Source organism: Dryobates pubescens, chromosome 20 (assembly GCF_014839835.1).
Source record: "Dryobates pubescens isolate bDryPub1 chromosome 20, bDryPub1.pri, whole genome shotgun sequence".
Classification (NCBI taxonomy): Eukaryota; Metazoa; Chordata; class Aves; order Piciformes; family Picidae; genus Dryobates; species Dryobates pubescens.
Window position 1 is genome coordinate 19,637,252 of NC_071631.1, and position 25,592 is coordinate 19,662,843.

General features: G+C 55.0%; 1 protein-coding gene across 1 annotated transcript in view; it reads right to left on the reverse strand.

Annotated features, from left to right (window-relative positions):
- Window positions 1-11,662: 11,662 nt before the first annotated feature.
- The window catches only part of CFAP52 (cilia and flagella associated protein 52), a 39,856-nt gene continuing 25,926 nt past the window's right edge, over window positions 11,663-25,592 (reverse strand). Inside the window, exons 9-14 of the mRNA XM_054171110.1 lie at window positions 22,768-22,916; window positions 21,464-21,609; window positions 15,948-16,099; window positions 14,099-14,201; window positions 13,811-13,922; window positions 11,663-11,838 (exon numbers count right to left, since the gene is read on the reverse strand). Of these exons, the coding sequence (XP_054027085.1) occupies window positions 11,663-11,838; window positions 13,811-13,922; window positions 14,099-14,201; window positions 15,948-16,099; window positions 21,464-21,609; window positions 22,768-22,916 (838 nt within the window). The remainder of the gene's footprint in view (window positions 11,839-13,810; window positions 13,923-14,098; window positions 14,202-15,947; window positions 16,100-21,463; window positions 21,610-22,767; window positions 22,917-25,592) is intronic.

Sequence of the window (25,592 nt, forward strand, 5' to 3'; positions counted from 1 at the left end):
ATGCAGCCTGACCACAAGAGGCTGGAACCTGTTTGCCTCTGCCACCAACCCCATGTGCCCACAAACTTGAGCTCATCTCAGGCAGCTGCTGTCCTCAACAAGGGTCAAGGTGTCTGGGGAGTGACAGAGCAGGAAGGAGGGGTCTCTGCCAGGCAGGGGTGCCACTGACAGTGGCCTCATCACGGACACACACGGCTCTGCCCTCCCTGAGGAACTGCTGCAGGATCTCTTCCATCCCTGCAGGTCTTGGCAACATCTCCTTGTGTCCCAGGGAAGGGACTGTTGTGCCAAGCACCTTCCCACTGCCTTCCCTGCTCCCCACAAGCACCCTGGGCCTGGGAATGTGCCCCAGGCCCTGCGCTGGACACAGCTGGTGGTGACGTGGGTGGCAAAACGATGGAGGAAGGGCCAGGAGGTCTGTCACTGTGGGGGTGAGTTCAGGTAAGGTGGTGGCAGGGAGACAGTGACCTCCCCAGGGGATGCCAGGCTGTCGGCTGTCAGCTGATGGGCACAGAGGAAGGCAGAGGGCTGTGAGCAGAGGAAGGCAGAGGGCCAGACGTGATCTCAGACAAGATCCATCACAGCCTGGTGATGCCAAGCAGATGGAGGGAGATCAGCTGCCTGCCCATGGATCCTCTGGGGACAAATGGCTGTGCCACAAATGACCCTAGGCTCAGGAGATGCTTTTCCAGAGAGGAGAAAGGACTGAGCCCAGATGAAGTTTTCCTTCCCACCTTGGCCAGCCCTGCTGGGTATGGGATGCCCCCTGAGAGCCTGGGGTTGGTGGGGGGTACTCCCTGTCCCCCTGACAGGCATCCTGGGAAAGCAGCCTCCTTCTCAGAGGCCCAGATCTCCATCCCTGGGGCCAGCCTGAGCACTTCTCTCACCTCCCAGTGAGATGGGAACGAAGTGGGAAGCAGCCCTGTCTGGTGGGACAGAGAGACTCTCTTCTGACCTGGGGGACTGGTTCCCGGGCTCAGCCACGCTCTGACTGGGCAGGCTGGTGGGATGTGATGTGGTGGCTTTGTGCAGGATGTAGCCCTGCAGAAATCCACTGTCAGGGTGCTGCTGGCTGCTTCCAGCCTGGCCGAGGAAAGCTGTGGGCACTGCGGGAGGGGACGGCCTCGCTGCCTCCCGCAGTCAGGGAACGGCATCGGGGCTGAGCCAAGTCTCCATCTACAGACACCTCCCGCTCAGAGGTCTGCCCCTCAGGCTGGCTCTGCAGCCACAGCTCCAGCTCATTTCTCTGCATCCTCCTGGCCAGAGCTCTGTGAAATCCATCTTTATAAAGCCAATATAGAAAACGCTCCTTTTTGGAACGGCATCCTTGAAATTCATTTTCCTTCTCCTACGCAAAGGTCACAAAGCAGATCCATAGAGCAGAGTCCTGAGCAGTCCCTGGCAGCTCCCCCAGCCCTGTCCCGCTGTGACCCCTGGTGAGAGCGTTTGTGTGAGGAGCTTTTCTCTCTGAATTATTGAACAAGGGCAGGTTGTGCTCTCCGTGCAGCGTGGGAAGGATGGAGTTTATCAAATCTCTCGTTGAAAATGAAAAGTTCTCCTTGTTTCTCTCTGCTTGCTTTTGGCTGGACACTCCAGCCCGGCAGCATCTCACCCCGGCCAAACCAGCAGTGAGAGGGGGAACAGGAGCAGGGCTTTGTGCCCATGGAAGTGGAAGCAGAAATCCAAAGCAACTTAGTCGTGAAAACAAGGAAAAGCCTAAAGGAAAAGCCTAGAGGAGAAGCGAGGGGAGCTGGGAAGTCAGAGGCAGGAGCCAGGCGGAGAGATTCCGATCAGCAATGGGTGTTTGTTAGAAGGGGGTGGCTAGAAAGGGAGAGCTGATGAACACGCACGAGGGAAATAGTCTACAATGTGAGAGTGGAACAACACCAAGCCCCCCCCGAAAACAAAACACCCCCCGAACCTGCCACAATTAGAAAACATTAGGCAATGAAAGGAGCTTTCCTGGGGTCCCTGGCAACCTGCGTGGCAGAGAGCGGCAGCTGAACAGCCCCGAGAGCAGTGAACCAACCCCGAGAGTCTCCCTGGCTGCCCCCTGCCACGCTGGCACGGGGAATAAGAGCAGCACACCGTGGCACAGGGACCTCAAGCTCCGCCGGGAGTTTTACCGAGCGGCATCGCCGCAAGCCCCGGGGCGCGGGCAGAGCCTGCGCGGCTCCCGGAGCAGCCGGCAGCGATCCCTTCCCGACGGGCAGCGCCGGTTTGATTCCGCCGCGGAGCTGCTGGCGCGCCGCAGCCAGCTCCAGCAACGCTTTGCTGTGCTGCTCTGCTTCTTCATGACCCCCCGTTTGCCATCTTCCCTTCCCCTCCAGCTGCTCCCCAGCACGGCGCTTTCCCCCTTCAGCCGAAATCAAATATTTATCGGCGCTGCAGCAGGGCAGCGAACGCCGGGGTGCGGCAGAGCTGGGGTGCGGCAGCACTTGCGCTCTGAAAACGTCTTTTTTGGGGGGGGAGGGGGAGGGAGGGAGCTTCTGCCTGGCTTCAGCTTCTCCCCCTCAAGCTTCTGGGGACCAGGCTTAGACCTGGGGGCAAATTTGGGATGAGGGAAAATGCACTTTGCAGCCCAGAAGGCAACCGTACCCCGGGCTGCATCGGAAGCAGTGCGATCAGCGCAACGAGGGAGGTGATTCTGCTCCTCTGCTCTGCTCTGCTCTGCTCTGCTCTGCTCTGCTCTGTTCTGGTGGGACCCCACCCGGAGCACTGTGTCCAGGTCTGGTGGCTCCAACACAAGGAGGACATGGGACTGTTGGAGAGGGTCCAGGGGACGCCACGAAGATGATCAGAGGGCTGGAGAACCTCCCCTGTGGGGCCAGGCTGGGAGAGTTGGGGCTGTTCAGCCTGGAGAAGAGAAGGCTCCCGGGAAACCTTAGAGCAGCCTGAAGGGGCTCCGGGAGAGCTGGGGAGGGACTATTGACAAAGGCTGGGAGTGACAGGACGAGTGGCAAGGGCTTTGAGCTGGGAGAGGGGAGATTGAGACTGGGGATGAGGAAGAAGTTGTTGAGAGTGAGGGTGGGGAGACACTGGACCAGGTTGCCTAGGGAGGCTGTGGATGTCCTTACCTGGGTGTTCAAGGCCAGGCTGGATGAGGCCTTGAGTGACCTGGTCTAGGGGGAAGGTGTCCCTGCCCATGGCAGGGGGGTTGGAACTGGATGACCTTTGAAGTCTCTTCCAACTCAAACCATTCTATGTCAAACTGAATCACACAGAATCCCAGAAGGGACCCCAAGGATCATCTGATTCAACCTTTCTAGGTGATGATGTAGTTGAACTGAGCTGGCCCAGCACCCTGGCAAGCTGAGTCTTAAAACTGTGCAGTGTAGGGGAATCCACCACTTCCCCTGGGAGAGGAATCCAGTGTCTGAGCGAGCTGAAAGCGAGGTGGGGAAAGGCTTGCTCACTACCATGGAAAATTCCTTGCTCTGGTATGAGCTGCCCTGGTGCCCCAGACAGCTGAGGGGCTATACAAACAGGGCCAGCTGCTGTCTGGTCAGGGTGACAGGGTGACAGGCCAGCATCAGGAACATCTCTGGCTGGGCAGCAGTCTCCGTGCCAGGGAGACACTTGGATGTTAGGATGAGCAGATGAAAAGACTCCTGAATAGAGCAGAGCTGAGCTGATTCAGGCCCTGCAGAAATCCACTTTCCTGCTGCCAAATCACAATAAGAATGGCAAAAAAGAGAAATCTTCCTACATGCTCACTGGGCTTGGCCACAGAACAATGTTGTCTTTATCTAAGCCTCTCCTGCTCCCTTGGCACGGGCTGGGAACATCTGTGCAGCAGAGTGGAAACCTGCTTTCAACAGCCCCTGCCCGCTGCTGGGGCTCACACCCTGTGGGCAGGTGGGGGCAAGGTGGGTCTGGGAGAACCAGTGGGGTCAAGCTGCTGCCTGTGTCACTGCCTGTACCCCATCCTGTGTCCCTGCCTGTACCCCTGCCCCTCTCTCTGTCTGTATCCTTGCTCCTCTCCCTGCCTTTACCACTGTCCATGTGCCTGCCTGTATCACTGCCCCTCTCTGCCTGTACCACCCCCTTTCTCCCTGCCTCCATCCCTACCTGTACCACCCCCCATCTCCCTGCCTGTACCACCCCCCTTCTCCCTGTCCCCATCCCTACCTGTACCATCCCCATCTCCCTGCCTGTACCACCACCCCTCTCCCTGCCTGTATCCCTGCCCCATCCCTACCTGTATTACCAACCATTTCCCTGCCTGTATCACCACCCTTCTCCCTGCCTCCATCCCTACCTGTACCACCCCCCATCTCCCTGCCTGTACCACCACCCATCTCCCTGCCTGCATCCCTGCCCCCATCCCTACCTGTACCACCACCCCTTTCCCTACCTGTATCCCTGTCCCCATCCCTACCTGTACCACCACCCATCTCCCTGCCTGCATCCTTGCCCCCATCCCTACCTGTACCACCACCCATCTCCCTGCCTGCATCCCTGTCCCCATCCCTACCTGTACCACCACCCATCTCCCTGCTGGTACCCCAGCCCCTCTCCCTGCCTGTACCACCACCCACCTGGGTGGCCCCTGCCCAAGCACTGGCAGATCACAGTGGCACTGTTCCCAGGGGGACAGCTGGAGAATCACCAGCACACACAACCCCCCCAGGGTGACACTCAATTTGCTGGCTGGAGGCAGGAGGAAGCTGCTCCTTCAGCTCTCCCAGCACAGCTGAATTACAGGTGGCCACCTGCACTCAGTGCCCCAGATAGAGCTGCAGAGGGGCTGCCTGTGTCTGGAGCACCCTTGAGGAGGGCCAGCAGCGAGGCAGGTGAGTGCTGCTCCTCCAGGGACCTCACAGCCTGCACAGGAGAGGCCATCAGGCTGCCCCTGAGCTGCAGGCCCCTCTGCCCTCTGTGTGCAGCAGTTGTGCTCTGCTGTTAACACCCAGGCATGGCCCTGGCTGCCTCGCTGCGCCCCTGGCTCCAGGCTGGTTTCAGCCTCTGAGCACAGCTGATGTGATCTCTGCAGCAGGTACTGAAACTGGGGGTGGGGAGAGAGAGCCGAGCCCCAAACCCCCTGTGGTGAGCAGGGCTCTCCCAGCCCTGCACGGGCTTGTGCTGTGGAAACCACCCACGGCTCTCACAGCCAGGCTGAGGCGGCTCTGAGGGCTCAGGTGGGAAGCAGCCTTGCCCCTTGGGTATCACCAGGATCAGCAAAGCAGCTGGCAGAGCTGCAGGCATCAAACTCCAAGTTTGCTCACCCAGGAGACTCATCTCCTCCTGGGGGCCTGGGAAAGTACTGGTCTGGTGCTCTGCTCATCTCACAGAGTCCCAGAATCCCACCATGGGGCTTGGAAGGGACCTCTGGGGATCATCTACTCCTACCCTGCTGGTAAAGCAGGGGCACCCCAGAGCAGGCTGCACAGGACCACCTCCAGGCCTCTCAATTCTCTAGCAGGCACATGGCTCTGAGAGACAGGAAAGACCAGGGACCACCAGCAGAATCATGGAATCACAGCATGGTTTGGGTTGGAAGGGAGCTTCAAAGCTCATCCAGTCCAGCCCCCTGCAGCCAGCAGGGACATCTGCAACCAGAGCAGGTTGCTCACAGCCCCAGATGACCTGACCTGCAATGCTTCCAGCCAGGGGGCAGCTCCCAGCTCTCTGGGCAGCCTGGGCCAGGCTCTCACCACCCTCAGGGTCAAACATTTCTTCCTTCTCTCCACTCTGAATCTCCTTCTTATAGTTTCAAACCATCCCCCCTTGTCCTGCCACAACAGGCCCTGTTCCAGAGTCACAGAATCATAGAGTCATTTAGGCTGGAAAATACCTTTGGAATCAAGTCCAACCATTGAGACAGCTCTGCCAAGTCAGCTGCTAAACCATGTCCTTCAGCACCATGTCTTCCCATCTTTCAAATACACCCAGGGATGATGATTCAACCACTTCCCTGGGCAGCCTGTTCCAGGCTTTGACAACCCAACTTCCAGTGATCCAGTCTGTGCCCATTGCCCCTTGTCCTGTCCCTGGGCACCACTGCCAAGAGTCTGGCCCCAGCCTCTTGCTCCCTGCCCTTTAGCTCTTGCTGAGCATTGCTCAGCTGCCCTCTGGGGCTGCTCTTCTGCAGGCTCTCAGCCCCATGGCTCTCAGCCTTTGCTGCTCCCAGAGCTGCTCCAGGCCCCTCAGCAGCTTTGCAGCCTCCCCTGGACTCTCTCCAGCAGTTCCCTGCCTCTCCTGAACTGGGGGAGCCCAGCACTGGACCCAGCACTCCAGATGTGGCCTCCCTAGGGCAGAGTAGAAGAGAAAGTGAACCTCTCTTGACCTCCTGGTCCACTTTTCTTCATGCAGCCCAGGACACCATTGGCCACCTTGTCCGTGAGGGCGCACTGCTGGCTCCTGGGGGGCTTGCTGTCCCCCAGCACTCCCAGCTCCTTCTCTGTGGAGCTGCTCCCCAGCAGGTCCCCCCTCAGCTGTGCTGCTGCAGGGGGTTGTTGCTGCCCAGGTGCAGACCCTGCGCTAGCCCTGGCCGATCTCCACAAGGTTCGCTGAAGCTCCCCAGGGCTTTAAGGTGCAAACACCTCCGCTGCGGCCGATCCCGCCTGTGAGTGCTCCGGATCTGCGCCCTGCCCCGGGCCGCTCCTCCCCGCCGACGGCAGCGTCGTGCATACATTGATGCTGCAGCCCGCGGGGCGCCTGGCGCCGGGCAGCGGCGAGCCCGCAGCTCCTGTCTGCCAAACGGGAGCTGGCTGCTGGCGGGGGAGCTGCGCAGGTTGCCGCTCCCGGCTGCTGCTGGGCGCTGCTCATGTAGGTCACATCCATTTGCAGAGCTGCAGGGGCTCCCCGGGGAGCGCGGCCGCGCAGCTCTTCGCGCCCGGCAGCGGTGCGCAGGGAGGGGCAGGGCTGCGCTGAGGGGGGAGCAGCGATGCCAAGCTGCCACGGAGCTGGGCACTGCGTGGCAAGGTGATGAGACTGAGAGAGCCTGGCTCAGCCACGGGACCCAGCCTTTCGTGGAATGATGGGATTGGCTTGGTTGGAAAAGGGCTTAGCGATCACGGAGTCCAACCATTCGCTAACTCTACCAAGGCTAAACCTCAGCACCACAGCTCTGCCTCTTTGAAACACCTCCAGGGATGGGCATTCAACTACCTCCCTGGGCAGCCTGTGCCAGTTTTAGAGAGCCCTTTCAGGCAAGAAGTTTCTTCTAATGCCCAACCTAAACCTTCCCTGCTGCAACCTGAGGCCATTTCCTCTTGCCCTGTTGCTTGTTCCTCAAGAGAAGAGTCCAATCCCCACCTGGCTCCAGCCTCCTTTGAGAGAGTTGTAGGGAGCAATGAGGTCTTTCCTCAGCCTCCTCCATACTAAACAGCCCCATTTTTTTCAGCTGCCCCTCACCCAGACCAGTTCTCTTCACCAGACTTCCTTCACCAGCTTCTTTGCTCTTCTCTGGCCACACTCCACCACCTCAATGTCCTTCTGGAAAGTGAGGGCCCCCACACTAAACACAACACTCAAGGTATGCCCTCACCAGGGCTGAGTACAGAGGGACAATCACTTTGTTGCTCCTGCTGCTCACACTATTCTGATGCTGGTGGCCTTCTCAGGCTCCTCCTCAGGTGGTTATCAATCAACACCCCCAGGGCTTTCTCCCCTGGGCAGCTTTTCAGCCATTCTTCCCCCAGACTGGAACGTGGCCTGGGGCTCCATGTGCACCAGCAGCCTGAAAGGTCACACAGCTACCTGCACTCACAGCCTGCATGGTTGCCACCTCTGCTTCCTACACAGCATGTGGGATCACAGGATCAGAGGTTGTTAGGGGTTGGAAGGGACCTCTGGAGATCATAGAGTCCACCCCCCCTGCCAGAGCAGGAGCATAGAATCCAGCACAGCTCACACAGGAACACATCCAGGCAGGGCTGGAAAGGCTCCAGAGAAGGAGACTCCACAACCTCTCTGGGCAGCCTGCTCCAGGGCTCTGGGACCCTCCCAGGGAAGAAGTTCCTCCTCATGTTGAGGTGGAACCTCCTGGGCTGGAGTTTCCATCCATTGTCCCTTGGCCTATCCCAGGGTGCAGCTGAGCAGAACCTGGCCCCTGCCTTCTGACCCCCAGCCCTCAGCTATTGATAGACGTTGATTAAATCCCCTCTCAGTCTTCTCTTCTCCAGACTAAGAAGCCTCAGGGCTCTCAGCCTCTCACCTGCCCTAGAGCAGCCTGGATGTGGTGGCAGAGCAAGGTGCATGGGCACTGGGGTGGGCATTGAGGTTGTGCTGTAGGACAGAGGAGAGGCTGTGCCGCTGCAGTATACCAACCACCAGCCTGGGCAGCGACCTGCATCAGCTGGATGTGCTGGAGCAAGCCAGGTCAGCCAGGGTCTGTGCTTAAAATATGGGCTGGACTCAACCAAGTGATGCTGCTTCACACTGAAAGCAGCCTGGAGAAGAGCAAGCTCCAGGGAGACCTTCCACCAGCCCTCCAGTACTTAATGAGGGCCTACAAGAAAGATGGAGAGGGACCCTTTGTCAGGGAGTGCAGTGATAGGAGGAGGGGTGATGGTTTTAAACTGAATGAGGGGAGGTTTAGATGAGATATTAGGAGAAAAGTCCTCACTGTGAGGGTGGTGAGACATTGGCACAAGTTGCCAGTGGTGGTGGATGCCCTTATCCCTGGAAGTATTCAAGGTTAGGTTGAATGGGGCTCTGAGCAACCTGATCTAACTGAAGAGGTCTCTGCACAGTGCAGAAGGAATTAGATGATCTTGAAGGCTGCTTCCAGCCCAACCCATTCTATGGTTCCATGATCTGTGCTCTCAAGTGTCAAACCTGTAAGGTGGCAAAGGCCTGAGCCCCCTGGCTAGCTGTCAGAGTGTGGCTCACCAGCCTGCACCCTTGGTTTGCCAAATCCTGGCCCCTGTCTCACTCTGCTGCCTCTGAGCTGGTGCAGGAGGGCTGTGAAGGGCTTTGGTCCTTACACCCCAGCAACAGCTACATCACAACAGGGCTTGGCTTCTCCTCCCACCTGTAATGAGAGGTTTGGTGTGGCCTGATGGATCTGAATCTCTTGGCTGAGGTGGGGCTCACTGGACAGTTATCTGCACCTGCAGTGACATAGCTCTTCAGGACAGCCTGGTTAGCCCTCACAGGCTCTGCTTTCACTCCCCTGGCTCAAGCACTTAAGTTTTGCCTGCCTGTCCCACATTCCAGTGGCTTGATCCTGCCTTCCAAACCACATGGAGCAGTGCTGCAGAGCTTGTAAAACCTGCTGGAGTGTTTACTGCCACTCAGCACTGAGTGCAGGCTCCAAAGCACCAGAGGAGGGAATGATTTCATCCCTTTGCTCAAGACTCCAGCAATAAAAGCAGAGATATATTCACCCACAGAATCACAGAATGCTCTGGGTTGGAAGGGACCTTTAAAGGCCACCTTGTCCAAGCCCCAAGCAGAAGGGATATGACCTGCAGAGTGTTTGATGGACACAGGTGCCCAGATATCCTCAAGCTAGTCCAAAAGGGTCCACCCTTCTTGCTGCAGGCAGTAAACACTTTTAGTGGCATATCAAGAGTACTAATCAATCATTGTTGACACATTCCCCCACACCATCCTTCTCTCCCAATTGGAGAGAGATGGATTGGATGGGAGACTGTTTAGTGGGTACTGCATTTGTTGAATGGTCCAATCCAGAGGGTGGTGGTGAACAGCTCTGTGTCCAGATGGAGGTCAGTGACGAGTGGTATCCCTCAGGGCTCCATATCTGGACCAGTCCTGTTTAACATCTTCATCAATGACACAGATGTTGGGATTGAGTACATCCTAAGTGAGGACACCAAGCTGAATGGTGCAGCTGGCATGCCTGAGGGGACAGGGGCCATCCAGAGGGACCTGGACAAGCTGGAGGAGTAGGGCTGTGTCACCCTCAGGAGGTGCAACAAGGCCAAGGGCAAGGTCTAGCACCTGAGTCAAGACAACCCCTGTTATCAGTCCAGGATGGGGAATGAAGGACTGGAGAGCAGCCCTGTGGAGAAGGACTTGGGGTGCTAAGCTGGGGATGAGCTGGCACTGAGTGCTGCCAGCCCAGCCCCAGCCTGTCCTGAGCTGATCCCCAGCAGTGTGGGCAGCAGGGGCAGGGAGGGGATTCTGCCCCTCTGCTCAGACCCCTGCTACAGTGCTGGGGCAGCTCTGGAATCCTCAGCACAGACAGAAACCCGGTGGAGCAGGGCCAGAGGAGGCCACAGCAATGCTGGCAGGGCTGGAAGCCCTCTGCTGTGAGGCCAGGCTGAGAGAGTTGGCCTTGGGCAGCCTGGAGAAGGCTCCAGGGAGACCTTCTGGTGGCCTCTCAGTGCTACAAAAGCTGAGCAGAAAGCTGGGGACAGACTTGGAGCAGGGCCTGTTGGCAGGACAAGGGTTTGAAACTCAAAGAGGGAGATTCAGGCTGGGGAGAAGGAAGAAATGTTTGACCCTGAGGGTGGTGAGCTCCTGCCCCAGGCTGCCCAGAGAGGTGTGAGCTGCCCCATGGCTGGAAGCATTGCAGGTCAGGTTGGTTGGGGCTGTGAGCAACCTGCTCTGGTTGGGGATGTCCCTGCTGGCTGCTGCAAAGGGTTGAACTGGATGAGCTTGGAAGGTCCATTCCAAGCCAAACCAGTCTATGATTCCATACCTTTAAACTCTTGCCCCCACTGCCTCCCAGCAGCTCATGCTCTCAGTACAGGTGTGACAGCATCCACCTGACCCTGCCTTTAGATCATCCTCTTAGCTAACCAGAATGTCTGCAAGCCTCAGCACCAAGGAATGTGACATTTTCCTACCAGTTTAATTTATGACAGAGCTCTCACAGGCCACCACCAGTGCCTGCAGAAGCAATATTTACTTCACTTGCATCACTTCCCTGGCTGGCTGGCTGCCCACCCTGATCTTTAAACAAACAGCATCTTGAGAGCTGTTGGCTTTAACAGGAGGTATGAAACTGGAGAGTTCCTCTCAGGCTAAATATGGATTTTCATGCAAATTTTAGAGCCCAGCTGAAAAACTAGGCCAGTGACCAGGCACTGGAGTAGGTCTGGCTGGGAAAGGTGCAGGCTGCACTCTCAACTCCTGAAAACCAGAGCTCTTGAGGAGTTTGAAATGGGACACTGCAAATGGAGAAGCCCAGGCAAGCCTCGTGCTCCTCTGAGGACACTGATTTAAAAGCCTGAGTGAAAGGAGCTTCCCAGGGAAACGCTGGGAGCTGAGGGCTCTGGCCTTAATCAGCAGGCAGACAAATTAAAATGAACACAGGAGACTGAATTTACACAACAAGTTATTCATTAAAGGAAAGGGCAGAGAGGGGGGTAGGGAAGAGAAAGAGACCACGTGGAAGCAAGAGAGAGCTGGCAAGAAGGAGCAGGCAGAGAGCGAGGCTGTGCTAGGAGATAGCAGGCAAGGTGACAGCAACAACATGGAAGTGTTACACCAACAGCCAAGACGAGCTGCACAAGCGAGGAAGCCTTTCACACCACCCTCAAAGGAACAGCAATTTCGTAGCCCCCTCTGGAGGAAAGAGACCTAGGGAGGCCACCTGAAGGATCTGGGAAATGCAGAGCAGGGAGGACAAAAATAGCAGCTCCTCCGACAGCAGAAATGCTTCGAACCCACCTCGGCCGGGAGCCGCGAGGCTGGCCAAGGGGCGGCCGAGGAAGCAGCAGCCCAGCAGCTCCAGAGCCAGCCCTCACTGCAGGGCTGGGTACTTCCAGAGCAGGATGGCACCATCTGCACTCACACTCACAATGTACTTGTTGCCAGGGCAGATCTTCAGCCGGGTGATGTTGCCGCTGTGGCCCACCCCGACGTGGGTCGCGGCCCCCTCGCTGTAGCCCCACACTTTCACCAGGCGGTCGTCGCCTCCTGCGTGGGGCACAGGGGAAGAGCAAGTGATCACAGAGAGTTCTGCTGCTTGGGGCTCCCAGGCCAGGGCCAGGAGACTACTGCAGCATTCATCCCAGAAGGCCAACGGCATCCTGGCCTGCCTCAGGAAGAGTGTGGCCAGCAGGAGCAGGGAGGTCATTCTGCCCTGGGCTCAGCACTGGTTAGGCTACACCTTGAGTCCTGTGTCCAGTTCTGGGCTCTTCAGGTTAGGAAAGATGTTGAGATGCTGGAAGGTGTCCAGAGAAGGGCAACAAAGCTGGGGAGGGGTCTGGAGCACAGCCCTGTGAGGAGAGGCTGAGGGAGCTGGGGTTGCTTAGCCTGGAGAAGAGGAGGCTCAGGGGAGACCTCATTGCTCTCTGCAACTACCTGAAGGGAGGTTGTAGCCAGGTGGGGGTTGGTCTCTTCTCCCAGGCAAGCAGCACCAGCACAAGAGGCCACAGTCTCAAGCTGTGCCAGGGGAGGTTCAGGCTGGATGTTAGGAAGAAATTCTCCCCAGCAAGAGAGATTGGCCTTTGGGATGTGCTGCCCAGGGAGGTGGTGGAGTCACCATCATTGGAGGTGTTTAAGAGGAGCCTGGATGAGGCACTTGGTGCCATGGTTTAGTTGATCAGATGGTGCTGGGTGATAGGTTGGGCTTGATGATCTCAAAGGTCTTTTCCAACCTGGTTAATTCTGTATTGTGTATTCTGATCTAGGAAAGGTAGGACATGTTGTGGGCATCATGGCAAAGCCAGCTTCAGCTGAGTCAGAGTTCAGTGGAAAGCTCAGGATCTCCACCAGCAGATCACAGTGAGCTGTGGCCAGCAACTGGTACCAACAGAATCACAGTCACAGAATCATTTTGGTTGGAAGAGACTTTTAATGTCCTCAACTCCAACCCTGAACCCAGCACTGCCAGGGCACCACCAGACCATGGCCCTGAGCACCACAGCTACACAGCTTTGAAACCACTCTGAGGGTTTAGACTCCACCACTGCCCTGGGCAGCCTGGGCCAGGCCTTGACAACCCTTTTGGGGGAAGAAATTGTTCCTCATGTCCAACCTAAACGTTCCCTGGTGTAGCTTGAGGCCATTTCCTCTTGTCCTATTGCTTGTTCCATGGCAGAAGAGTCCAACTCCCACCTGGCTCCAGCCTCCTCTCAGGGGGCTGTAGAGAGCAATGAGGTCTCCCTCAGCCTCCACTTCTCCATGCTAAACACCCCCAGTACCTTCAACTGCTCCTCCCCAGCCCTGTTCTCCAGACCCTTCCCCAGCTTTGCTGCCCTTCTCTGGACACACTCCAGCTCCTCAATGTCCTTCTTGAAGTGAGGAGCCCAGAACTGATCCCAGGATTTGAGGTGTGGCCTCACCAGTGCCCAGTACAGGGGACAATCACTGCCCTGCTCCTGCTCCAAGCTCAATGTACAGAGAGTCACTCAAAGAGGTTAATCTAAAAGCACTGCTGCTGAGACCAAATCTGTGGTTTGCAATTACAGCCACGACATACAACCCCATGGCTCCTCTGTGCTAGTACAAGGCTCCCAGAAGAGATGTCAGGATGGCTGGGGACATGTCAGCCTGAGGCAGGATGGAGCCTGCAGTCACTGCTGCTTGCAAACCAACAGTGACTGCCAGGCTTCTGCAGAGGGAACTTGAACAAATCATTCAGGTGTACGGTGAACACCGCTGAACTAAATGAGGAGCAAGGCAAGGTGAAAGCTTGTGTTCCTCCCCTGGAGACATCTGAGCCTTGTCTTCACCTCCACATTACCTCTTGCAAGGCTGAACCATAGTTCAAGTCTGAATTCCAGCCTTTTTCTAAGCATTTTTCTTCAATGATTCATTTTCTTTTCCCCTTTAGCTGACCCCTCCTTTCAGCTTTTCCCTCCTCTACCGAGATCCTTGGCTCCTTGCCTTCCTTTCCCTGCTTTTAACATGAGCTCCTCTTTACCACTCTCATCCACCCACTCACCTGTGACAAAGTAAGCCCCATCAGCTGTGATGTCCAACCCATTGATGGAACCCGATGCAGACCCTTCCACCTCTCTGATTGCAGAGCCATCAAACACTTCCCAGTAGCCAATCTGGAGAGCAGAAGAGAGAGAACGACTCAGCTGTGTGTGACCAGCACACAGATTTCAGCACTGCCCGCCGAGGGGCAGGCTCCCTTACCCCAGCCCGCTGAGGGGCAGCTTTTGGAAGCTTCATCATATAACAAGGCCCAGACTTTGTGTTTTGGTCTTCTTGGAGCTTTGCCTACCTGTCTGTCAGTTCCACCAGTGATTATCTGGTACTCCTCAGGGTGGTAACACACACATTTGAAGCAGGTGTTGGCCAGAATCATTTGCCTCCTTACAAAACGCCTGCAAAACAACCCCCAAACAGGAGGGAGGAGTGTGAGCAGCAAACTTTGACTGTCTGAGCTGTCCCTGCCTCTTCTGTACACCAGATCTTGCTTCCTGCTTGGATATTTGCAGGTATTGCTGTGAGTTCAGGGTGTCTTAAGGCTTAGCAGGGTCATCAGTTCAGTCCCCTCATCACACCCCTGCTCTGCTCTCAGGTGAAACAAAATGCTTTAACCCACAGAGCTCTGCAGGTGCAGTTTATTCATGGTGCAAAAATAGCCTTAGCCTCACCTGCAGGTTTGTGAGAGACCACAGAATTGTCAGGGCTGGAAGGGAGCTCAAGGCTCAGCCAGTTCCAACCCCTCTGCCATGGGCAGGGACACCTCACACTACAGCAGGTTGCTCACAGCCACCTCCAGCCTGGCTGCAAACACCTCCAGGCAGGAGGCTGCCACCACCTCCCTGGGCAACCTATGCCAGTCTCTCACCACCCTCCTGGGCAACAACTTCTTCCTAACATCCAATCTGAATCTACCCACTCCTAGTATTGCTCCATTCCCCCCAGTCCTATCCCTCCCTGACACCCTCAGAAGTCCCTCCCCAGCTTTCTTGGAGCCCCCTTCAGCTCCTGGAAGGCCACAATTAGGTCTCCTTGGAGCCTTCTCCTCTCCAGACTGCACAGCCCCAACTCCTTCAGTCTGTCCTCACAGCAGAGCAGCTCCAGCCCTCTGCTCATCCTCATGGCCCTTCTCTGGACCCCTTCCAGCATCTCCAGATCCTTCCTGGCACAGAGGCTCCAGAACTGGACACAGTGCTCGAGGTGGGGGCTCACCAAAGTGGAGCAGATCAACAAGAGTCAGCAAGTGCTTGGAAGAGGAGCCTAGTGGGGAACTTGGGAAGTCATTTGCTCCATCCACTTGGCCAAGCAGGATCCAACACAAGACAAAAATCCCTTCAGACAAATGTTTGTCTGAACTTTGCTTGAAAACTTCCAGCACTGGAGGTTCTGCATTGCCTGACTTGATTGGACAACAGGGCCTGTTGTGGCAGGGCAAGGGGTGATGGTTTGAAACAGAAAGAGGGAGATTCAGACTGGAAATCCCCAGCAGTGTGGGCAGGGAGGGGATTCTGTCCCTCTGCTGTGCTCTGCTCAGACCTCCCCTGCAGTGCTGGGGCAGCTCTGGAGCCCTCAGCACAGCACAGCCAGGGACCTGTTGGAGCAGGGCCAGAGGAGGCCACAGCCATGCTGGCAGTGCTGGAAGCCCTCTGCTGTGAGGTCAGGCTGAGAGAGTTGGCCTTGGGCAGCCTGGAGAGGAGAAGGCTCCAGGGAGACCTCCTGCTGGCCTTGCAGTGCTTCAAGGGCTGAGCAGAAAGCTGGGGACAGTGTTTTGAGCAGGGCCTGTGGTGAGAGGACAAGGAGGGATGGTTTGAAAATAGAAGAGGGAGATTTAGACTGGAGGGGAGGGAGAAATGTTTGATCCTGAGGGTGGTGAGAGCCTGTCCCAGGCTGCCCAGAGAGGTGTGAGCTGCCCCATGGCTGGCAGCATTGCAGGTCAGGTTGGTTGGGGCTGTGAGCAACCTCTTCTGGTTGGGGGATGTCCCTGCTGGCTGCATGGAGGTTGGACTGGATGAGCTTTGAATGTCTCTTCCAACTCCAACCAGCCTCTGCTTCTACAATTGCTCTTTCTGGTAATTTCTATTTCCTAATGCTTCTCCCACTGACACTTCACCAACACTCCAGGTGCCTTGCAGTAGTTTACTTACACAAGGTCCCAGATGATGCAGGTTCCATCAAGGCTGGCTGTGACACACTCCAGGTCATTCTTCTTAATCTTGATGCAGGACACAGCAGACACGTGCTCCTTGAGGATCTCCCCCAGCTTCTGAGTCCTCTCACCAATCTCCCAGAGCCTCACCTGGAAGTCAGCACCAAACATCTGCTCTTGTACCACCTGCTCCTGGCTGAGCTCAGGAGGGGGCCTGAGGCACTCCTGAATTCCTCTTTTTATTCAGAGCACAGACAGCAACCCAATCCCAAGGGGCTGGCTCTGGTTTCCTGTGGGTTTTTCATGCAGCTGCCTCACAGAACCGAGCTGAGCTCTTGAGAATGGAATCCACCTGCTTCAGGAATTCCTCCCCATGAACCCCAGGCCTTGTGTGTGCCCAGTTCCCACTCTCCCATGCTTCGGTGGGCTCCTCTCTCCACCAGGAAAATCTTTACAGATCAAAGAGCAAGGCTTCTGCAAAGGAATTCCGAGGAGGTAGCTGCTCTGTGAGCTACACAGAAGGCAAGCAAGTAAATACAAAGCAGCTCTTTAAATCTTTGATGTGAACTGTGTGCCTGAAAGCAGCTCTTTTCCCCAGTGGTGCTAACAGCAAGTCTCTTCCTGCTTTGCAGACTGGATCCTTCACACCTGCCATTTGCTGTCCCATTAGTGCCAGCTCTCATGGCATCTGTTTGGTGTTTCCTACATCCTGCTAAGGCCAAATCCCAGTGGAAAAATTAGAAACTTAGTGGCAGCCAAGGCTTGGGGCTGACCTTCCAAGTCTGCAGGTCTGATGCTGGGCTGCCTGTGGGATCTGGCTGCCCAATTCCCACTTGTCCAACCATCAGAGCATGCAGATTCCTGAAGCCACAGCTTTCAGCTGACTTTGACAGAACCATTAGCATTTGAGAACATCTCTTTTTAGTGTGTGCTCTGGATGAATACTGCCAGTGCTCCCCTGCAGCTCTCATTTCCACCTAACCAGCCTTTAGCTTCATTTGCTCTCAGCTGCCTTTTTCAATTCAGAAATCAGCTAAGCAGAGCCTCTGTGTGTTGAGACAAAACCTGGGTCTTTGTCTTCTGCATCCTTTGGTGCTAACCATCCAAGTACTCAACTGGTCTTTGATTAGTGAAGGGCTGAAGTGGTTCATTATCTCTAAAGCCTTCATGCAGTAAGGCAGGGCACCGCTGCCATTACTGCTCCCCAGGAGAGCCCAGGTGCAGAATGGCTCAGAAAGAAGGGTCAAGGATCAGAACAGTAGCCTGAGGTTTGGAAGAAGTTCAGTTCCTCACTCCCCAAGACTTGCTGTGCCATCTCCAGCTTGGCACACTGGAGATCAGGGTATACAAACCAAGCAAGGAGCAGCTAAAGCAGTCAGGAAAGCACAGTTAGATGTCTGGTCCTGAGTGTTCACCAGACTGCAGAGAGGAAGTGCAGAGAGGAATACATAGAATAAACCAGGTTGGAAGAGACCTTCAAGATCATCGTGTCCAACCCATCAACCAATCCAACACCACCCAAACAACTAACCCATGGCACCAAGCACCCCGTCAAGTCTCCTCCTGAACACCTCCAATGATGGTGACTCCACCACCTCCCCAGGCAGCCCATTCCCATGGGCAATCACTCTCTCTGTATAGAACTTCTTCCTGACATCCAGCCTAAACCTCCCCTGGTGCAGCCTGAGACTGTGTCCTCTTGTTCTGGTACTGGCTGCCTGGGAGAAGAGACCAACCTCTGCCTGTCTACAACCTCCCTTCAGGGAGTTGTAGAGAGCAATAAGGTCACCCCTGAGTCTCCTCTTCTCCAGGCTAAGCAACCCCAGCTCCCTCAGCCTCTCCTCGTAGGGCTTATGTTCCAAACCCCTCACCAACTTTGTTGCTCTTCTCTGGACTCGTTCCAGCAAGTCAACCTCCTTCCTAAACTGAGGGGCCCAGAACTGGACACAGTACTCAAGGTGTGGCCTAACCAGTGCAGTGTACAGGGGCAGAATGACCTCCCTGCTCCTGCTGGCCACACTGTTCCTGATGCAGGCCAGGATGCCATTGGCCCTCTTAGCTGCCTGGGCACACTGAAGGCTCATGTTCAGTCTACCATCAACCAGCACCCCCAGGTCCCTCTCTGCCTGACTGCTCTCAGCCACTCTGACCCCAGCCTGTAGCTCTGCATGGGGTTGCTGTGGCCAATGTGCAGAACCTGGCACTTGGATGTGTTCAATCTCATGCCGTAGGACTCTGCCCATCTGTCCAGGTCCCTCTGCAGAGCCTCTCTACCCTCCAGCAGATCAACTCCTGCCCCCAGCTTGGTGTCGTCAGCAGATTTACTACTGATGGACTCAATGCCCTCATCCATGTCATCAATGAAGATGTTAAAGAGCATGGGGCCCAGCACTGATCCCTGGGGCACACCACTGGTGCCTGGCTGCCAGCTGGCTGTGGCACCATTCAGCACCACTCTCTGGGCTCAGCCTCCAGCCAGTTCCTAACCCATCGCAGTGTGCTCCCATCCAAGCCAGGGGCTGACAGCTTGGCCAGGAGTTTGCTATGGGGAACGGTGTCAAAGGCCTTGCTAAGGAAGTGCAGAGAGAAAGTGCAGAGAGAAAGTGCAGAGCAGCCTCCCAGCCCTGACCTTTTATGTTTAACAGAAACAACCCCCTGTGTTGAAATTCTCTAAGCATCAGGAGGCTGCAGCTTCTACAGACTGAGAAGGACCACAGGTGAATGAGGTGCACGGAGAAGCTAAAGCACGTGGTGCTTGCTTTGTAGGGCTGGGGGGGGAAATGCTTGAGCTGCACAAGTGTGATGCCTACCACACAGCTTCTGGTCCTGGCTGGTACTTGTGTTGGAATGCTGGCACAGCCATGGAGGCATTGTTAGAGACTTTCATTACCACCATCACCTAAACCAGACAGTACCACCCCTGAAACTGTGCCAGGGGAGGTTCACATTGGAGATGAGGGAAAATGTCTTTCCTGCAGGAGTGGCCAGGGATTGGAGCAGGCTGCCCAGGGAGGTGGTGGAGTCCCCATCCCTGGAGGTGTTCAAGAACCCTGTGGCCCTGGCACTGTGGGACATGGTTCATGGGTATGGTGGTGCTGGGCTGAGGGGTGGACTGGATGGTCTGGGAGGGCTTTGCCAACAGAAACAATTCTGTGGTTCTATGAATCCAGAATATAAACACTCAGGTGACAGGAAGTGAGCTCTGTGCTGTTAGATGAATTCATAGAGGTCAGTTTGCACTTCCAAAGAAGCAACAGAAAGAAAATCCTTGCTGGAGCACAGTCAGATGGAGCTTGCAAACAATGACAAATGCAGATAAGCCAAATAGAGGAGAGAGACAAATGAATAGGAAGGATTAAGAGCATACTCTGCAGTAGAAGGATTTCCAGGACAACCATGCCAGAAGAAAGCAGGGCATTGTTTTACAGCATGCCCTCTGAGAGCTGGAGATTTGCATATATCAAAGGCTCTTGTTTTGGAGCTCAGGCCTTTGCTCAAGTGGAAGCCAAGAACAGTACCTGAAGGAGCCTACAAGAAGGCTGGAGAGAGCCTGTTTGCAAAGGCCTGCAGAGACAGGACCAGGGGCAACGGCTTCAAACTAGAGCGGAGCAGGTTTAGACTGGATGCTGGGAACAAGTTCTGCACCATGAGGGTAGTGGACACACTGGAACAGGTTGCCCAGGGAGGTGGTTGAGGTCCCATCTCAGGAGATGTTCAAGGTGAGGCTGGACAGGGCTCTGGACAACCTGATCTAGTGGAGGATGTATCACAGTATCACTAAGGTTGGAAGAGACCTCGAGGATCATCGAGTCCAACCTGGCACCACAGACCTCATGACTAAACCATGGCACCAAGTGCCACATCCAATCCCCTCTTGAACACCTCCAGGGATGGGGACTCCACCACCTCCCTGGGCAGCACATCCCAATGACAAATGAACAGTAATGTCCCTGCTGACTGCAGAGGGGGTTGGACTGGGTGAACCTCTGTGGTAGTTTCAGGCTGTGCCTGGAAAATGTTCCACAGATCTTGGAACAGAAAGTGGCAGAATGTAAATAAATCGCTCTTGGGTGGCAAAAGGAAATAATGGCAAGCTCTAAATAATCCCATTGGACAAGTATCTGCCATGAAACTTAGATCTGGAAACTAACTTGCTCTCTTTTCACTTCCTCCTCCCTGGCTGATGCTTCTGCTGGTTTCTGCTGACCTTGGCTGCATTGCTGTGTTGTGGCTAAGGCTCACAAACAACTCTCTGCTCTTTCTCTTATCTCTTGTGTACAGGAGAGTAGAGGGAAGGGGCCAGGGAAGGGGAAGCTGTTAGCTCCCCTGGTTTGTGCTGTTTGTAAATTGTATAGATACCTGTAAGTAGATGTAAATATTGTCTGTTTTGTATATATTCATTGCATTCCATCTTAGATGGTAGTTTTGCTTGTAAATACAGCTCCATTTGCTTCCAACTGAGCTGGTCTGGCAATTTAATCACAGAATGGGCAGGGTTGGAAGGGACCTCAAGGATCAGCCAGTTCCAATCCCTGCCATGGGCAGGGAGCTCTCACGCTAGATCAGACTGCTCAGAGCCACATCCAGCCTGGCTGCAAAAACCTCCAGGGATGAGGGTTCCACCACCTCCCTGGGCAACACTGAGGGCAATTTTCCACCCACCACACCTTCAGAGGTCCATTCCAACCCAACCCATTCTGCCATTCCATGATTCTCTCACTGGCTTTCTGAGCAAGCAGGCAGAGCCCAGGGGCAGGTCTGGTGCTGAGAGCAGTGAGCTGAGCCAGGTGTCTGTGGTAGTTTTAGGCTATGCCTTTACAATTTTTCACAGATCTTGAGCAGAAAAGTAATGAAATGTAAATAAATCCCATTTGGGTGTGGAAAGGAAAACAGAGATAATTCTAATCTATTTCATTGGAGAGAGACCTACCAGAGTTCCGTTCCCTTCCCTTCCCTTCCCTTCCCTTCCCTTCCCTTCCCTTCCCTTCCCTTCCCTTCCCTTCCCTTCCCTTCCCTTCCCTTCCCTTCCCTTCCCTTCCCTTCCCTTCCCTTCCCTTCCCTTCCCTTCCCTTCCCTTCCCTTCCCCTCCCTTCCCCTCCCTTCCCTTCCCTTCCCTTCCCATCCCATCCCATCCCATCCCATCCCATCCCATCCCATCCCATCCCACTTTGTTGCTCTGGAGAGATACTAACCTGCTTCTGCCTGACCTTGGCTGCATTGTTTTGGTTAGGTCTAACAGCTATTTTCTCTGCTCCTTTCTCCCTTTTGGACAGGGAGTGTGGGGGCAGAGAGAGAGCTTCCCTGGTCTGCTGGACCAGGGGGTTTCTCATGCTGGTGGCTCACTGTAAATCCCTGTGACTATTGCAACTCCTGTACCCTTTGTACCTATTCATTGCATCCCATTGCAGATCCTAGTTCTGCCTGTGAATACAGCTTGCATCGGCTTCCAGCTGAGCTGGTCTGGCAAAGCTAGTGCTGGGGGGGGTGGAAATGGCAACCCAGCAGAGCGTTTACCTGCCCTTCCCCTCCTCCGCTGAGGAGGCGCCGGCCGTCGCGGGTGGCGGCGATGGCTGTCACCCCCAGGCTATGCGCATGGTCGATCTGGTAGAGCAGCCGGCCCGACTCGGGCAGGAAGGCACGGATCCTCCCGTCATCCCAGGCTGGCCAGAACAGAGGGACAGGTTGGGAAGCAGGGTGGTGAGACACTGGGACGGGTTGCCCAGAGAAGCTATGGATGCCTGATCCCTGGAAGCGTTCGAAAGCAGGCTGGAGGAGGTGACCTGGGCTAGCGGGAGGTGTCACAGTATCACCGAGGCTGGAAGAGACCTCAGAGATCATCAAGTCCAACCTGGCACCACAGACCTCATGACTAAACCATGGCACCAAGTGCCACATCCAATCCCCTCTTGAACACCTCCAGGGATGGGGACTCCACCACCTCCCTGGGCAGCACATCCCAATGGTGAATGACTCTCGGTGAAGAACTTTCTCCTCACCTCCAGCCTAAACTTCCCCTGGTGCAGCTTGAGGCTGTGTCCTCTTGTTCTGGTGATGGCTGCCTGGGAGAAGAGACCAACCCCCACCTGGCTACAACCTCCCTTCAGGGAGTTGTAGAGAGCAATGTGGTCACCCCTGAGCCACCTCTTCTCCAGGCTAAACAACCCCAGCTTCCTCAGCCTCTCCTCACAAGGCTGTGCCCCAGACCCCTCCCCAGCTTTGTTGCCCTTCTCTGGACACCTTCAAGTCTCTCAATGTCCTTCTTAAACTGAGGGGCCCAGAACTGAACACAGGAATCAAGGTGTGGCCTAACCAGTGCAGTGTACAGGGGCAGAATGACCTCCCTGCTCCTGCTGGCCACACTGTTCCTGATGCAGGCCAGGATGCCATTGGCCTTCTTGGCCCCCTGGGCACACTGCTGGCTCATGTTCAGGCAGCTGTCAATCAGCATCCCCAGGTCCCTCTCTGTTTGGCAGCTCTCAGCCACTCTGACCCCAGCCTGTAGCTCTGCATGGGGTTGTTGTGGCCAAAGTGCAGCCCCTGGCACTTGGACTTGTTGAATGCCATCCTGTTGGCCTCTGCCCATCTGTCCAGTCAGTCGAGGTCCCTCTGCAGAGCCCTTCTGGCCTCTAACTGACCAACATCTGCTCCTACCTTGGTGTCATCTGCAAACTTGCTGATGACTGCCTCAATCCCCTCATCCAGATCATCAATGAAGATGTTGAAGAGGATGGTGCCCCTGCTAGTCCCTGTCCAGTGTGTTTATTCCCATGGAAATGGTTTAAGGCCAGACTCAGCCCTGGGGCTGCACTGCCCCTTACCTGAGATGATGCTCCTGCCATCCCTCATGAAGTCGATGGCATAGCAGGTCAAGTTGGGGACGGCGATCCGCAGCAGCTCCCTGTGCTCTGGGGTGTGCCACACCCGGATACCATGTTTGGAGCAGGTAGCAAACAGGTCAGAAGTTCCCCTGGAGGATTCAGAGAGAAGGGAGAACGAGATGGGGCACAGAGCCACCTCCCCCCTTTGGCAGAGCCGAAATCATCCTTCGCAGCTCAGCCCTTCGCAGAGCGCAGCTCTCATCTTCCCGAGAGGTTAAGGCAAATTAATTCCCAGCTGGCTAAGACAAAGGCCTTGCTCACAGTAAACCTTCCCCTGTCTGATTTCAGCTCACAGCTTCATTCTAACGAGCACTTAAAGTGAAACTAAAAGGATTCTTTCTACCTCAGGTGAAGCTGTGACATTTATTTCCCATGTCCCATCTCTAAACAGCTTCAGGTGTTGTATGGAGCAGAGACAAAAGGGGCTGCAGAGGTGCTGACTGCCCACATTTGCCACCAGGGACTAGCAGCAGCCTCATATTGTGAAGATGTCATCTTTTATCTTGCTTACTGGATGATTCCCATTCAACACTGCTGAAGGCAACAGGACTGATGGCAAAAGCCTGCTCCTAATCTACTTGTTAGAGATGTTTGAATGAAAATGAACAAGACCTGCAGCATTTCAAAAGCTACAGGACTGGGTGCTTTGAAATCAGCTGTAAACTGCACATCCCAGGGACATGACACAAAGGTAGCAGAAGCCTTTGTTCAGCAGCTCCATCAGTGCCTGGAAAGAGGAAGCAGCTCGGAGAAAACTGGCACAACACAAGCGTGGCCCTCTTCAAGCCCAGCTTGCATGGGTGCTTCACACAGCAGGGGAGCTTCAGTGGCACTCAGGTGCTCTGAAACAAGCCAGAACAGGGCAATGATGCCTGCATTTCCATCAGTGAACAGAATAGAATAGAATAGAATAGAATAGAATAGAATAGAATAGAATAGAATAGAATAGAATAGAATAGAGTAGAGTAGAATAGAACAGAGTAGAATAGAATAGAGTAGAATAGAATAGAGTAGAATTAACCAGGTTGGAAAAGACCTTCCAAGATCATTGAGTCCAACTTATCACCCAACACCATCTGATCAACTAAACCATGGCACCAAGGGCCTCACCCAGACTCTTCCTAAACACCTCCAGGGATGGTGACTCCACCACCTCCCTGGGCAGCACATCCCAATGGCCAATATCTCTTTCTATGAAGAACTTCTTCCTAACATCCAGCTTAAACCTCCCCTGACACAGCTTGAGACTGTGTCCTCTTGTTCTGGTGCTGGGTGCCTGGGAGAAGAGGCCAACCCCCACCTGGCTACAACCTCCCTTCATGTAGTTGTAGAGAGCAAGAAGGCCTCCCCTGAGCCTCCTCTTCTGCAGGCTAAGCAACCCCAGCTCCCTCAGCCTCTCCTCACAGGGCTGTGCTCCAAGTGCTCAGGAGCAGGTAGCAGATAAAATGGTTCAACATATTCAGGAATCATGGAAGTCTTTTGGTTGGAAGAGGAGACCTTTGGTGTCACAGAATCAGAGTGTTAGGGGTTGGAAAGGACCTTGAAAGCTCATCCAGTCCAACCCCTCTGCCAGAACAGGATCACCTTGGGAAGGTCACAAAGGAACACATCCAGGTGGATTTTGAGGGAGGGGAGACTCCACAACCTCTCTGGGCAGCCTGCTCCAGATCTCTGTCACCCTTCCAGTGAAAAAGTTTTTCCTTGTGTTCCTGTGGAACCTCCTCTGCTGCCCCTTGCACCCATTGCCCCTTGGGCTATCGTTGGACATCACTGAACAGAGCCTGACTGTCCTCCTGACACTGCCCTGCACATCTTTATAAACATTAACATCCTCAGCTCCAACCATTCACAGAATCGGAGAATTGTTTGGGTTGGAAAACACCTCAAAGCTCATCATCCAGTCCAACCATCCACCCAACACCACCATGGCCATTAAACCACATCCCCAGGTGCCATGGCCACACATTTCTTGAACACCTCCAGGGATGAGGACTCCACCACCTCCCTGTGTCACCTATTCCAATGCCTGGCCATTAACCCAGCACTGCCAGGGCACCACTAAACCATGGCCCTCAGCACCACATCTCCGTGGCTTTAAAACCCTGCCAGGGATGGGGACTCCACCACTGCCCTGGGCAGCCTGGGCAAGGCATTGACAACCCTTAGAGGGAAGAAATTGTTCCTTGTGCCCAACCTAAACCTCCCCTGGTGCAACTTGAGGCAATGCATTTCCTCCCATCCCATCACTTGATTCTATGGATAAGAGACCAACCCCCACCTCACTCCAACCTCCTTTTAGGGAGCTGCACAGTGCCAGAAGGTCTCCTGTCAGCCTTCTTTTCTCCAGGCTAAACAACCCCAGTTCCCTCAGCTGCTCCTCATACATGCAAAGATGCAGTGCTTAAGATCCCCACCAAATCCAGCTCACCCTCTGTCACACAGACACGGCAGTCTGGGTCAGGGATGCTGGCACCCCATTACCATAAAGCTCCCAGTGAGTCACTCATCAAGCTGGAAGGATGTGGATTTTCCAGGCTGGTGGCAGCAGGGAGAGGGCAATCTTGCACTGTGCCCTTTGCTGCCCCTTGACAAGATTTGATCTTCTGTGCCCTGCCAAGATGTGATGCAATGACAATATGCCAAACCCAAAAGCCTGTCATTGGGATCACATTCCCATTCTCCAGTTAGAGAGGAAACAAAGGATCCACTGTGGATTCCTTTAAACAATGAGTCACAATCCTTGCACAGAGGAAGAGGGAATGTTT